The following is a 15,804-nucleotide window of genomic DNA, read 5'->3' as shown; positions in this document are numbered from 1 at the left end:
TTACCTTAACAACGTTAAACATTAATTATACCGTCCAACTCAGTCTTCTGATGTTATTATAGTCTGTAGGAAGCCGGAACCTTAATGAGTTTATGTCAACTTAATGACTCCAGAGATTCTTTGTAGACGCTGAAATGCAGACTCTCAATGGGGAACGTTCAAAGCCAAAAACAGACCCCTCCTGGGATCTCTCGCCAGCCAAAGTAAATTCCCTTGAGTGATTTATGCACGTCTTAAACAGTTTCCTTTGCTGGAAAAAAGTAGACAGCAGGCATTAGAGTGCCTTTTATGTCCAAAACAAAGATCTTGGTCTGTTCCTCCTAAGAGAAACAGGTCAGCTCATTATGCTCCAACTCTGGAAGTCCTATCTCTGCTTGTTGTTGTTGTTCAGTCGCACAGTCTCAAAAGCATCTCAAAAGCATCTATTCTTCTGTGCTCGGCCTTCCTTATTGTCCAGCTCTCACAGCCATACGTTACTACTAGGAATACCATCGTTTCGATTATATGGGCTTTTGTTGGCAGGGTGATGTCTCTACTTTTTATTATACTGTCCAGGTTCGCCATAGCTGTCCTCTCAAGGAGCAAACGTCATGGCTACAGTCACCATCTGCAGTGATCTTGGATCCCAGAAATGTGAAGTCTGTCACATTATCTCTGCTACCTAATCTTAAATAGGTACACACACGGCCTGGCCTGACACGGCTCGGCCCAACAAGGTCTCATTTATGTCAGACCTGGCCCTCATAACAAATGAGTTTAACACCCCTGACTTAGGGAGTTATTTGAGGCTATGATGTCCCTTCTGCGTTTATACCCAGAAATGATGTCAGCATGTTGTGCAACATCATTTGCACCCACCATTTTCCCCTAAGCACAGAGGGAGAATGAGAGTTTGGTCAGGGAAACCCAGCTCCATAAAAATAAATCCTGTCTAGTGTGGTTCCTTCGGTCACTAATCTTCTCTGGCCATTGGCAGTTTTACGTCCTAGACAGAGAAACGTCTTTCCTAACATTTGCTACTTGAGATTAAACCTGGGATGTCGTGCATGTGTTCTACTGCTGAGCCACAACCTCTTCCCAACAAGGTAGGAGCCTCATGTTTATTTTCAACCCCAAAGTTTTCTGGGTGGTGTTGGCCAAGCTATGATTCTCGCAGCCTGGACGATGAGATGGGAAGATATGGTAACCGCCCTGATGTGGGAAAACTGATCCTCCATGTGGCCTGTTGCAACATGACCCTGCCCACAGGCGCTTCCCCTCCGGGGCATTTGCAAACATCCTTTGCAGGTGTGAGATCATTGGTCCAAGACTCCGAAGAGAGGTAAAAAACAACACCAAACAAAAGTGGCATCATACCTTTTTAGCAGAACCAACCACAATATCATGAAACAGTGCTCAGAGTTTTGACTTCTGCAGAATAAAGTTGGTTTAAGCTTCTAGGATGCGCTGCTGTCTATTTAATTGTTGGTTTTCACCCCCTGAATGCAGAATATTATTACCATCAGCTTTATATCTAATCGCCAAGGGCTGACCACCTTACGTCCAAAAGATCTGCACAACAGGACCAACTGCAGCTACAATGTTGGCTTCTGAGAATCTGGTTGAAAGCTGACATTTGCAGAGTGGTAAGCTGCAGTATTGAAGTCCAAGCTCTGCTCATGACCTGAGTTCAATCCTGGTGGAAGCTGGGTTCAGGTAGCCGGCTCAAGGTTGACTCAGCCTTCCATCCTTCCGAGGTCGGTAAAATGAGTACCCAGCTTGCTGGGGGGAAAGTGTAGATGACTGGGGAAGGCAATGGCAAACCACCCCGTAAAAAGTCTGTAGTGAAAACATTGTGATGCAACGTCACCCCAGAGTTGGAAACGGCTGGTGCTTGCACAGGGGACTACCTTTAAAAAGACCTGTGGGGTAGAGCTGGGATTGCCAATTTCCAGGTGTTAGAAAGAAAAATCAATGGCGACACAGTACGAAAATGTAGCCAAAAAACAACTGCATCAAAGAAAACAAACCACTTATAACAAAAATTACAAAATTTCTATAATAAAGGTGCAAATGCGTCCACAAATACATTCATAAATAACAACATATATCAAGAACAAAGTCCTACTCCAAAGCAAATCCCTTCCTTGTCGGCTTTAGAAGGAAAAATTCTTGCCTTCACGCAATCACTTACAAAGTCCTCAGACTGTCTTCTCTTAACACAGCCATCATTTAAGATATTCAACATGGGCATGTAAGAGAAGACAGTCTGAGGACTTTGCAGTTGGCTTTTGAAGAAGCTGCAACGCAGTGGAACGCGATTTAAGCCGGTGATTGCGTGAAGGCAAGAATTTTTCCTTCTGAAGCCGACAAGAAAGGACTCTGTTTGGGATTTGCTTTGGAGTAGGACTGCTCTGTAAAGACTTTGAAATTTTCTTGGAGTCATCCTATGGAATACTACTTTTCTACACGGGACTTTGTTCTTGATTTATGTTATTATTTATTAATGTATTTTTGGACGCATTTGCACCTTTATTATAGAAATTTTGTAATTTTTGTTATAAGTGGTTTGTTTTCTTTGATGCAGTTGTTTTTTGGCTACAACCTCCAGGTGTTGGCTGGAGATTTCCTGCTATTGTAACTGACCCCTAGGTGACAGAGATCAGTCCTCCTGGAGAAAATGGCCACTTTGGAAGTTGGACTCTATGGTATTATGCCCCAAGCCACATCCTTCTCAGGCTCCAACCCCAAACAAAATCTCATTATTTATCAGCCCAGAGCTGGCAACCCTAGGTAGAACCTTAAATAACAATGCCTGTGCATTCCTCTCTCTTTTTTTTAACCCCTCAGTTCAGGCAACATATTGGGTTGCCATGGTGACTCCAAATGGCACCTAGAGGAAGAGGAATTAAAGGAAGAGGGAAGCTGAGCTGGAGCCACAGCTGGGAAGGGAAGGGATAGACAGGGGCTAGTGGGCAATAGGATTTCCCCTCCCTTGGCAGTCTTTCTGGACCTCCTCTTGTTACTGTCATTACTTGGCACATTCCTGGAGTTCCAGGGGACCAGGCTGCCCAAGTAGGGTTTCCAGCCTCCAGATGGAGGCTTGAGATCTGGAATTACAACTGATCTCCAGACTATATAAATAGCTTGTTTATTTATTTAAACCCTTTATTCCACTTTCTCTTGGAGAAAACGGCAGCTTTGGAAGGTGGACTTGATGGCCTACCAAGTTTCCTCCCTTTCTTAAATCCCACTCTCCAAGGCTCCACTCACGAAATGTCAGGTATTTCCCAACCTAGAATTGGCAACCCTGCTTTTTAGAAAAGGCTCCAGCAGAGCCCCCGTTTTTATGTTGCATTATGAATTGATTACCTATCTGTTCTTTCTGCTGTGCTATTATGGGTGTGAAGACTGGACTGGACCTCCTCCTTCCCAATCTATGCAACAAACCCAATGTGATGGTTGGTCCCAATTCTAATGGAGACATGACTAACCAAGTCCCCGGGGGGGGGAGGGGCGAGAACTGTGGCAGATTTTGAATCATGGGGGCCTTGCAATCGTATATAAAGTTCAGGGCTTTTTTTTGAGCAAGAACCCGCAAGAACACAGTTCCAGCTGGCTTGGCATCAGGGGGTGTGGCCTAATATGCAAATGTGTTCCTGCTGGGCTTTTTTCTACCAAAAAAAAGGCCTGGTAAAGCTCAATGTAGCAAAAGCAGAGTTGGGTTCCTCCCACGAAGCATTGCCGTATGCACGAAGCCAGGGCCTTTTTTGTAGAAAAAGCCCAGCAGAAACTCATTTGCATATTAGACCACACCCCCTGGTGCCCAGCCAGCCGGAACTGTGTTCCTGTGCATTCCTGCTAAAAAAAAAAGCCCTGCACAAAGCCTGCATCTTAGGAGAAATGGTGCCTGGCTGTGTGTGAACTTCCCACAAAAAAAGGTTCATGGTAACTGGTAACAAATTTATAATCCGTTTAAAAAGTATAATTGTGAAAAATTTCAAAAAAGTGCAATGTAAACATTAAAACAATTTCATATATGTTGTGTTCATCTAAATTTTACTTTGACCCGATAAACTCCCGGTGCAACTGGGAGACAACAAACCAGCAGTTCAAAATGCACTTACGTAAATCCACTGCAATCATTCCATTGATTCAGAGGCCAAAACCAGTGCCATTCTTCAGAGGCTGTCAGTGGCAAAGAAGCTGATCCCCAATTTCATAAATTGGTCACAGGGCCGCAAGCTGGAGCCGGCCGTTTCACACGGAGGCTTCGTCAGATGTTCACGTTGGGGTTATACAAATCTTCATAAAGTCATACACAATTCAAAAACATTCCGAGTCAAAGGTGCTGGCTCCTCTAAGACCGTCCAGGAAGAACACCCAGGAGCCTCACTTCAGCACATGGAGAGTTTACATTCCTGTACTGAGCGGTGCCATCTCGTATCTCCATAGACAAAACTTTAGGGGTTAAGGTCATGTATGTCACCTGTTCTAATTTCTTGACCTTGTTCCAATGACCTAGGAGTGTTTAGGGGTCACTGTATTCTTGAGAGGATGGGCCTGGTTATTGGTATCCTTTTGGTATTTGTTCCCCGCCTTCACTCAGAGGCAGGAATGGTATATATACACGGGTTTTCCAAATGGTAGGTGTTGCCTTAGGATTGCCTACTTGAGGTCATAGTGGGCAGGCATAGGGGAGATCTCTTCTTCCTAACTAGGGTAACATGTGTACACTTGTTTCTTAATAACCTGAATGCTTAGAGGACTCTAGATAGTTTGGAAAGGCTCAGTAAAATTTAAGCTTGTGTTCCCTTTTTCCTGTTTGAACCTGGTATCCTTATTGGCTCCCATCCAGCCCGGGAAGCCCTGAGGGGGCTGAGACCCAGGCGGACTCCTTGGTTCAGCTTCCCTCAGATTTTTTCCAAAACAGGCTCACTGCCTGTTCAAGGTGAGAAAAGTGGAGGAAGCATCTATATGTAGCAAGCTTCCTGAAGCCAACCACCGGTGACTAACAGTTCTTTAAACAGGGCTACTTCCTCAGTGACAGTAACAGGAAGTGGCAAAGAAATACCTTAAGGGAGTAGCAATGTTTACCATTGCGGAGAGGGGGGGTCAGTGCTGCTGCTGTCCTCAGATCTGTCCATTGTTGAGGAGCAACTGTTGTTGATTTTAGTTGGGCTATCAGCTTGCACTGGAATATAGGGGAGGGACTGTAGCTCAGTGGTAGAGAATCTGCTCGGCATGCAGAAGGTCCCTGGTTCAGTCCCCAGCATCCCTAGCTGAAAGGACCAGGCAGCAGGTGAGTGAAAGCCCTCTGCCTAAGACCCTGGAGAGCCACTGCCAGTCTGAGTAGACAGCACTGACCCTGATGGACCAAGGGTTTCGCTCAGTATAAGGCAGATTCGTGAGTGTTCATACCAACACAGATGCTACAGTACAGATGATTTTTTTTTTGTTGAGGGAGGGGAAGATCACAGGTTCAGTCCCTGGCATCTCCAGCTGAAAGGACCAGGTGCTAGATGATGGGAAAGACCTCAGCCTGAGACCCTGGAGAGCCACTGCCAGTCTGAGTAGACATGGTGACCGACAGAAAACGATTATGTAGGTACTTCCTTAATCAAGCAAACACTTGTGCACTTGGAGTGGCAACTGGCAACAAATGCAAAATGGAGAATTATCACTGTATGGGTACAATCCACTGCTGTGGGTTCCCTGAGGAACACCAGTGGAGCAGGATTTCTCTACGCCTAAAGATCTGTTGCAGGGTGGAGAACCTGTTTAAAGAAAGCCTCTTTGTTTTCCCCCTCTGCTCTGCTAATTGTAAACAATGCATAAACATTAATGGAGAGTCAGAATTCACTTCATCAGATGCACAGGACCTAATTGCATCAGGCCGATATGTAGACTCAGCAGGGCGTGGGGAGGAAGTGTTACAAAGGGAGGCTGGTTCAAAACAAGATCCAGCCCGAAGAGAGAGGTCAGTACACTCTGATTGGCTGTCAGATGCTCTCACTGCTGTTGTTAGAAAAAATGTCAAACCTATTGCAAAGGGGAATAACATAAACAACTAAAATGGGAAATTACAGAGGTATTGCATCTGTAGGGCTTGGGCTATACAAAATACTAGTAAGTGTTATAGATCCTCATCAGGGTGGCCCAGTCTTAGCAGATTGGAAGTTAAACAGGATTAGCCCTGGTCAGTACTTGGGTGGGACGCCAGCAAGGAAGTCCAGGGTCGAGACCCAGAGGCAGGCAATGGCAAACAACCTCTGAATGTATCTTGCCTTGGAAACCTTATGAGGTTGCCGTAACTTGGCTGCAACTTACTTCATACCACTTTCCACATCATAGGTAAGACACGACCGGACAGGCCAGTTCCTGTTAAGACTGCCTGTGAGACTGTCTTAAATATTATGAATGCTAAACTAGAATTTTGAAACATTGCATGTGTTTAGAAAGAGGGTGAGGGAAAACCTCAAAGACAGAATTTTCTAAGAATGTGCAATCCTATCCAGGTTTCTTCCCCCTCACCCCCCAGTTATGTCAAGGCAGACATCTATCTGGATTAGTCAGGGCGTTTTTTTGAGCAGGAAGGCACAGGAATGCAGTTCTGGCTGGCTTGGTGTCAGGGGGTGTGGCCTAATATGCAAATGAGTCCCTGCTGGGCTTTTTCTACGAAAAAAGTCCTGTGTGAAACAATTGTGATGCCAGGGGGTTTGGCCTACTATGCAAATGAGTTCCTGCTGGGCCTTTTCTACAAAAAAAGTCCTAGCATTAGTTATATGCAAACGAGAAAATCAGCAAATGAACTCAAGCAAAAAGAGCACATGGGAGGGAGAGGAAATAGAAAACAAAACAATGAAAAACTTCCACTTCAAAAGAAAAACCAAATTTATCAGAACTGTAAGATACAGGGGAAACTCTCCTGAACAGGAATGTGTAAGTATCACTAGAATATAATCTCCTGCTGTGACACTGATCCTCCCCTTTTCTCTTCAATCCCCTTCAGGTTGTATGCAGCTTGATCCTATCCATGATTACTCAGATCTAAATCCCACTGAGTTCAACAATGGGATTTGCTCCCAAGTAAGTACATGTAAGCTGAAAGCCTTAGTACAGATTTTGAAACGCTTGATAAAGCCAGGGCTTTTTTTTTTTTAAGCTGGAACGCACAGGAGCGCAGTTCTGGCTGGCTTGGCATCATGAGGTGTTCCTGCTGGACTTTTTCTACAAAAAAAGCCCTGTGTGAAACAATGGTGATGGCAGTGGGTGTGGCCTATTATTCAAATGAGTTCCTGCTGGGCTTTTTATACAAATAAAGCCGTGTGGAACAATGGTGATGGCAGGGGGTGTGGCCTAATAGGCAAATGAGTTCCTGCTGGGCTTTTTCTACCAAAAAAAGCCCTGGATAAAGTATACGTTTTATTTTTGAAAGCTTTAAAAGGAATGTCCTGGGATTCTGACCAGTGTTCCCTCTAAGCTGAATTAGTGTGAGCTAGCTCACAGATTTTTAGCCTTCAGCTCACACATTTTTGTCTTAGCTCAGGAAAAATGGCCCCAGAGCACACTAATTTATGCAGTAGCTCACAACTTTAACGCCAGCAGCTCACAAAGTGGAATTTTTGCTCACAAGACACCGCAGCTTAGAGGGAACACTGATAACAACCCTGTAAGGTAGGTTTGGCTGGAAGAGAATGATTGGTTCATGATCACCCAGTGAACTTCATGACAGAATGGGGATTTGAAACTGGGTCTCCTCGCTCTTAGTCCAAGCAGTACACATAGTTCCATGGCCTATGCGTCTTTACAAACAACAGTAGGGTTTGGTAGCCAGAGATGTCATCATAGCTGTGCCCCCTGACTGCTATTGGCTCAGCTGCTCTGATGTCATAAAGGCCCTTGGAATCCTAGGTCTAACTAGCTGAGTCTTAAAGCTGAGGTAAGCCCTTAGCATTGGACTGTAGGAGTTCTAATCTAATTCTTGGGTCTCTGCACAGCTTTTGTGTAGTAAAATTACATAGTGACATATGCCTTACCAAGATGTTAAGGACTTGGTTGTGTGTTTTTTCTGGATGAATAAAAGTTTTGCTAGCAGCATATGTTTGTAATATTGCAACAGTAGCCTGTTGCAGAAAACTGGGATAGACTACAAATAGGAAAACATAAATATGTGGTTTGCACTGTAGGGCAACATAATTATGAAGGCTGAGTTTTCTTATGTATACCTATTTCCAATAATAGCATTAGGTCATTAGGAGCAAAGGATCCTTTGAATAGAGCATAGAAACTATGAAAATACTCCCTCTCTGCTGGGTCAATAATACAACAGACCACCAGATGTCACCACAAAGTTAAAAAGAAATATTAAAAAACAGGAGCCAGCTAGGAATAGTCTTGTTTTTTTAAAACAAACAAACACGTAGGATAGTTTCATTGTGTGTTTTCCTCTCTTATGTCATGTCATGTTATGTTTTTGTTGTTTCATGGCATTAAAACAGAGCACTAGGAACAAAAAATAGAACATTAGGAACAAAAATAATCTAAAGGTATCTCTGGCAAACTCAAAATGTCCCAGGAAATAACTGATTGATTACAGCAATGGCCCCCCACCTTTTTGAGCCTGTGTGCAGCTTTTGAATTCTGACACGGGGTGATCAGCACAACCACAAAATAACCATGTGGAAGGCAGAACCAACCAGACACACACACAGAGGAAGCCTGTTAAATTATGGGTTCGATGCATGAGGAGACTTGGTAGCGGTGAATCAAAACTCTTTATTGAGATAACAGCATGGCAACGGTTAAACTAAGACTGCTCAACTGGGGCAAGGGGGCCAACAGCCAACTATGTACACGGCAGAGTTCCCACGCTAGAACATCATTGGGTCATTTGAACCAGCAGGGGGCTGGTGATTGGTCTAGAGATTTGGATCCTGCTTCCCATTGTTCCTGGGTGCCCAAGCTCAGTCCTAAAGGCTCCGATGAGTCAGGCAGGAACTACCCACACACATGAAACATAGAGTCCACATACACAGCACAGCCCAAATGCAGGTGATAACAGTAGTAACTTGAAAAGCTATACTGGGAATGAAGAGTGTAATGTACTCAGTGACGAGACGTGCAGAAGGCAACATACTTTATTAGAAGGTACATCACAGAACTGGGCAACGCGGGCCGGGACCTGCTTTATATACACTTTATCCCGGAACAGCCCACTAACTGGCCAGTCCAATCCTGGCCAGTCAAACTTCCCGCCACAAATCGTGATTGGCGGGGTCCTTTCGCGCGCTGCGCTGGGCGACCAGGGGACTTCCCCTGGTCGCCTCTGCTGCATGGCCGCGCGGTGCTTTATTTCAGCACAAGACGCTACAAAGAGATAGAGAGACGAAGAGAGCTATGTTTCTCAAAAGCTTGTGCTATGATAAAATGTAAGTCTTAAAGGTGCTACTGGATTCGTTACTATTTTGCAGCAACAGACTAAGTACCATGGCTAACGCGTCTGAACTAGAGAGAGTAGCTGTCTTGGAAATATTCTTTCAATTTGCACAGCCAATCAGATCTCAAATGGGCAACCTGTTGTCCTGCCTGGGCAGAACTCCACCTGATCCCATTCGCTTTCTAAAAACACTTGGTGGGTACCAGGAAAGATGTTGGTGGTCACCATGGCACCTCTGGGCACCATGTTGGGGACTGCTTAGTGCCTGCTTCCGTTGATGTGTTGACTGAACTGACAGGGATTTATTCAGTGACCTAGTAATCACTGTTAACATTCATATTATTATTAGGTGATTGAGCAGAATTGATCTCCGAATGCCTGTTCTCTTCCTCTTTCCATTCTTCATGGGTGATTGCTCTTCTCCCTCCCCCCGTCCCTTTTAAATTTTGATTGCTGTTTTGCTGCTGCTCTCTGGGTTTTTGCTGCTGCTTTAAGAAACATGATCCGGCCACGGTTATCCATGCTGTGGTTACCTCTGGGCTAGATTACTGTTACATTCTCTGTGGGGCTGCCCTTAAGGATATGATAGAAAGTTTTTTTAGACCAGAATGCAGTAAGAAGACAGCTACTTGGGGCAGCTGTCTACAGGGACTGTGACTAGGGTTGCCAGGGTTGGGAAATTCCTGTAGATTTTGAGGTGGAACATGAGGAGGTCATAGTTTGGGGACCATCGGAGGAAATAACGCTATAGAGTACAGCCTCCAAAGTGGCCAATTTCTTCAAGGGAACATATCTGTAGTGTGGCAATCTGTTGAAATTTTGGAAGATCTCCAGGTCCCCACTTGGAGGTTGAAGAAGATGAAGATATTGGATTTATATCCCGCCCTCCACTCAGGGCGGCTCACAATCTCTTTTATCTTCCTCCCCCACAGCAGACACCCTGTGAGGTGGGTGGGGCTGAGAGCTCTTGCAGCAGCTGCCCTTTCAAGGACAAACTCTGTCAGAGCTGTTATGTACCAGTCTGAGAGACGCGAGTAGGGCAACATAGTTTATTGCATGGTACAAACACGAGGTAAGAGAGAGAGCACGCGGGCCGGGTCCCGCATATATATACAACCCCGGGACTATTCTTCCTGCTGGCCAGTCCAATGCTGGCCAGCCATATTTCCCGCCACTCGCTGTGATTGGCGGATGACCAGCGCCCTTCGCGGAGGCACCTGGTTGTCACAGTTGCTTCCGCGGCTTTAGCGGACTAACGCTCCTTCGCTGGCGCGATATAACGAAATGGTTGCGCTGCCTTGAATGATGGCACTCTGCGAACGCCATACATTACACTCCTCCCCCCTTAGCTAGTAACATAGTCCTGGAGGTAGGCGGGAGGCCGGCGCTCTCGAGTTGAACGTCGTGGGGTAGCTTGCGGAGCCGAGGTGACTTCGGGCCCCGGAGTCTCCTCGGGAGCCTGGGCCTCCGTGGGTTGCGGGCCGAGCTCGGGGGCTTGGGCTGCCCCCGCGGGAGGAGGCAGAGTGATGGATGGTGGCAGGGTTGTGGTTGGCCCCTCGGCTCGGGCTGCCCCCCTTGCTTCCGTGGGCGCCTCGGGTAGTGTCCGGCGGCGCATCTGGTCGATGTGCCGGCGTAGGATCTGGCCCCCCTCAGTGGATACTTCGTAGTGACGGGAACCCACGACCCGTAGCACCCGTCCTACTATCCACTCGGGTCCCGAGGCGTAGTTGCGGGCGAACACTGGGTCCCCGGCAAAGAACCCCCTAGCTGCCTCGCGGACCTCTGGGGACCCACGTATGTCAGAGGCTCGGTCGGGGTGTAGCCTGTCCAGCCTTGTGGTGAGTTTGCGCCCCATGAGGAGCTCTGCTGGACTGACCCCCGTGACAGGGTTTGGGATGACCCTGTTGTCGAAGAGGAATGCGGCTAGCCTGTGGTCCCAATCGCCCTGCACGATCCTGCCCAGGGCCTCTTTGGTGGTGCGGACCATCCGCTCGGCCTGGCCGTTGGTAGCTGGGTGAAAGGGGGCCGACCTGATGTGCCTTATGAGGTACCTCTGGAGAAATGCCTGGAACTCTCCCGAGGTGAAGGCGGCCCCGTTGTCCGAGACCAGGGTGTCAGGGATGCCGTGGGTGCACAGGACCCGGCGCAGGGCTCGGATGGCGGCTGCTGAGGAGGTGGACGCCACAGGGAGGACCTCTAGCCATTTTGTGTAGGCGTCCACTATTATTAGGAATGTCTGCCCCTGGAACGGCCCCGCGAAGTCTATGTGGAGCCTAGACCATGGTTTCCTTGTGGTTTCCCACCGTGTGGCCGGGGCGCTGGGTGGGTCCGGCCGCGATTCCTGGCACGCGCTGCATCTCCGGACCCAGTCCTCTATTTCCCCGTCCATTCCCGGCCACCACACATAGCTCCTGGCTAGGGCCTTCATCCTCACAATGCCCGGGTGTGTTTCATGTAGCGATTCCAGGACCCTTTTCTGGAGGGGAGGGGGAACCACCACCCGGCTCCCCCATAGCAGGCACCCCTTGTGGGCCGCGAGTTCCTCCCGCCTCATTTTGTACGGCTTGAACTCTCCCCCCATGTCCCTCTCTGGCCACCCCCTCACCACCCAGTCGAGCACCCTCGCTAGGGTTTTGTCTTTCCCTGTGGCCTTTGCCACTTCAGCAGCGTGGATGGGCTGGTCCGGAAGTGACTCGACGGACATCACCTGGTGTGCTGGGGCCGGGTCGGGTCCCGTGTCTGGAAGCGGTAGGCGACTGAGTGCATCGGCGTGGCCCATCGCCTTGCCCGCCCTGTGTACCAACGTGTAGGTGTATGAATTTAGGAATTGATTCCATCTCAACACCCTTTGGGACAAGATTTGGGGGGTTTGGCGGTCTGGGGCCAGCAGACCCAAAAGCGGCTTGTGGTTGGTCGCTATAGTGAACTTGCGCCCATACAAATAATCGTTAAATTTGTGAACCCCCGCTACAATTGCCAGGGCTTCCTTGTCGATTTGAGCGTAATTACGCTCCGCCGACGTTAGGGTGCGGGAATAGTAAGCGACCGGTACCTCCCGGCCGTCCGATAGTTGGTGCCCCAGGACAGCGCCCACCCCATACAGCGATGCATCGCATGCCAGGACGACTGGGAGGCACTCGTCGAAGTGGTGGAGCACCGCGTTAGAAACCAGGACGTCCTTCACTGCCTGGAACGCAGCGGCTTGCTTCTTCCCCCACACCCAAGGAGCTTTTTTGTCCAGTAACCGGTGTAGGGGTTCGGCAATGGCCGCTTTGTGGGGTATGAAGGTGTGGTAAAAGTTGAGCACCCCCAAGAAGCTCAGTAGCTCCGCTTTACACATGGGGGCCGGGGCTTGGACGATGGCCCTGGTTTTCCCCTCGGTCGGGTGGATTCCCTCTGCGTCCACTGCGAATCCTAGGAACTCCACCCTTGGTACCCCCAGCAAACACTTCTCCCTCTTCACCTTAAGTCCAGCGGTTTGAAAACGACGGAGCACCTCCCTGAGACGGTTGCTGAACTCCTCAGGGTCCGGGGCGGCGATTAAAACGTCGTCGAAAAAAGGCTGGACTCCTGGGATCCCTTTGAGGAGAGCGTCCATTATACTCTGGAAGATCCCTGGAGCTACGCTGACCCCAAACTGTAGCCGGTTCACCTTGAACGCCCCCCTATGGGTCACAATCGTCTGTGCCTCAGCTGTTTTGGTGTCAACTGGAAGCTGCTGGTAGGCTTGTGCCAAGTCCAGCTTCCCGAAAATCTTGGACCCCGCAAGGGCGGCCAGGACATGGCTGACTACCGGCACTGGGTAGGGATTATCCTGGAGCGCCTTGTTGATTGTGCACTTGTAGTCGGCACATATCCGCACGTCCCCATTCGGTTTGACCGGAGTCACTATGGGGGTTTCCCACATGGCGTAATCGACCGGCTCTAGGACCCCTTGTGCTACTAGGCGGTCCAGTTCAGCCTCGATTTTGGGTTTTAGGGCGAAGGGGACTCTCCTTGCCTTCAGCCGGAGCGGTCTGACCGTTGGGTCGAGCGGCAGGGAGATGGCCGGGCCCTTGTAGCTACCCAACGACCCATCAAAAACCTCTGGGAACTCTCTGCACACCTCCCCGAACCCACCGGCTATGGCCGTTTGTGACACCTCTACTCTGATTCCTAAGGGGCCGAACCATGTGAGGCCCAACAGGGTGGCCAGCGGTCGCTTGACTACCAGGATATCTAGCGGGCCTCTGAAGGACCCTCGCTCCACGTGCACCCTCGCCCACCCCGCGATTTGAACCGGGTTTTTCTGAAAGTCCCGCAGTACAAAATCGGCCGGCCGCAGCTGTCCTCTGTAGCCGGGGTGTAACTGCCTCAGGGTCTCCTCCGCAATTATGGAGATGGAGGAGCCCGAGTCCACCTCCATGAGGCAGGGGGCCCCCTCTATGCGGACCGACACCTTAATCTTGTTGGGGGTGGCTAGGGGCAGGTTCAGTACCTGTAGCGTGGTGGAGGCCGTGGAGTGGAACTCGGCGGCCTCGTGGTGCGTGGTTGGCCGCGGGCGGTGGGGCTTGGCTCGGCAAGCCCGTGCTATGTGACCGGTCTTCCCGCAGCTCCTGCAATCCCAGGTTCTGTACTGGCAGTCCCGACGGTCGTGGGGGTCGCCGCAACTGGCGCATTTCGCTCTTTCGTTGTTGCGTTGGTTCGATCTTTCGTTCGTTCGGGGCCGCTGTGGGGCTCGGGAGGCTGGTCTTGCAGAGCGGTGCAGCTGGAGCGCTTCTCCCTCGTCCTGGTGGTGGGGGTCCAGCTCCTCGTGGTGGACGGCTTCCGACTTGGCCTTGGGGAACGTCCGGGTGGTGCGCTCGAAGGCCACGGCCTCGCTGAAGGCGCCCTGAAGGGTGAGCTCTTCCTTTGCGAAGAGCTTTTGCTGGAGCCTCTCGTCGCGGAGGCCCCAGGCGAACCAATCGGCCAGGGTCTCTTCCAAATTCGGGAAGTTGCAGCTTCCGGCGATCTGGCGCAGGGCGGCCAGGTAGTCCGCAGCTGATTCTCCCTGGGCCTGGTCCCTCTTGTGGAAGAGGAACCGTCGGGCCACCCGCGACGGCTGCGGCAGGAAATGGCCCGTGAGGAGGCGGACGACCTCCGTGTACGTTTTCTCCGTGAGGCGAGCGGGTGCCGAGAGACCCTTTGCGATCTCGAAGGTGGCGGCCCCGCAGACGCTCAGGAGAATGTCCCGCTTCATGCCGTCCTCGGTTACTCGATTCGCCCTCAGGTAGCAATCGACTCTTTCCGAATAGGATTCCCATCCCTCGGGATTCGTGTGGTCGAAAGCTTCAATGTGACCGGTGTTCCCGCTGGGGCTGGCCATGGCGGCGGTCGTTGCGAAGTAGCGATGCCGATTGGTGGCTCTTGCCCCTTGCAAAATTGTTCTCTTTTATCGATCTGCATGGCTCCATCCCTGACTCTTGGCTTGACTCTATAATTATCCCAATATACAAAAAGGGGGGGTTGGAGTTACCAGAAAACTTCCGCCCCATTAGTTTATTATCTATAGTGGGCAAATTGTATGCAAAACATTTAGAACTCCGATTAACTGACTGGATGCGCCTAGGCAACATCATAGGTCCTGAACAGATTGGCTTCTCCAAAGGCAAATCTGCTATGGATCACTGCTGCACTCTGGCCTTCCTTGCTGAAAAATATATGCATACCGGGTCAAAAAAATTATATGCTGCCTTCATCGATTTGAAGGGTGCTTTTGATTCAATAGATAGAGCCCAACTATGGATCAAGCTAGGTTACCTGGGAATGGACCCTCGTTTGCTGTTTCTCTTGAGGAAACTTCATTCTAATACCTTTTGCCAAGTGAAATTTTCTTCTAGCGGTGACTTGACTAGTAAAATCCCAGTGTTAAAGGGGGTAAAACAAGGTTGTGTGCTGGCCCCACATCTTTTTAATTTATTTTTAACTGACCTGGCACAATTTTTGACCCCTATCAATGGTCATCCGCCTAAACTTGCAGGCCGAGTGGTCCCCTTATTACTTTATGCCGATGACACTACCATCCTCTCTTGTACAAGAGTGGGCCTGCAAAGGTATTTGAACGCCTTTTATGACTACTGTAATTGTAATTCACTTACTATCAATTATACCAAATCTAAAGTAGTTGTCTTTTCAAATTGCTGGGGCCCACAGAGATGGTTTATTGGCAATTCAACAATCGAGCAAACAAAAAATTTTAAATACTTGGGGATCACTTTTAACCACAAGTTAAGCTGGGTTTCACATCGTAACAACACCATCAACTTGGCTAAGTGTTCAGCTGCTCAAATTAAACAGTTTTTTTTTGCAAGGGGCAACCAATTAGTTCCAGCAGCTATTAAAGTATTCAAAGCCAAAACGCTTGCCCA

At 49.1% G+C, this 15,804-nt stretch overlaps 1 protein-coding gene across 1 annotated transcript in view; it reads right to left on the bottom strand.

The window, feature by feature from the left end:
* LOC132587365 (protein spinster homolog 3-like) overlaps nucleotides 1-11,033 on the bottom strand; it is a 131,226-nt gene extending 120,193 nt beyond the window's left edge. Inside the window, exon 1 of the mRNA XM_060259642.1 lies at nucleotides 10,820-11,033. Coding sequence (XP_060115625.1) covers nucleotides 10,820-11,033 — 214 coding nt within the window. The remainder of the gene's footprint in view (nucleotides 1-10,819) is intronic.
* Nucleotides 11,034-15,804: the final 4,771 nt, after the last annotated feature.

The sequence above is a fragment of the Heteronotia binoei genome, chromosome 18 (assembly GCF_032191835.1).
Source record: "Heteronotia binoei isolate CCM8104 ecotype False Entrance Well chromosome 18, APGP_CSIRO_Hbin_v1, whole genome shotgun sequence".
NCBI classification, from domain to species: domain Eukaryota; kingdom Metazoa; phylum Chordata; class Lepidosauria; order Squamata; family Gekkonidae; genus Heteronotia; species Heteronotia binoei.
Note: the sequence above shows the minus strand (reverse complement) of the source record. Positions and strands in the feature narration are given on the sequence as shown.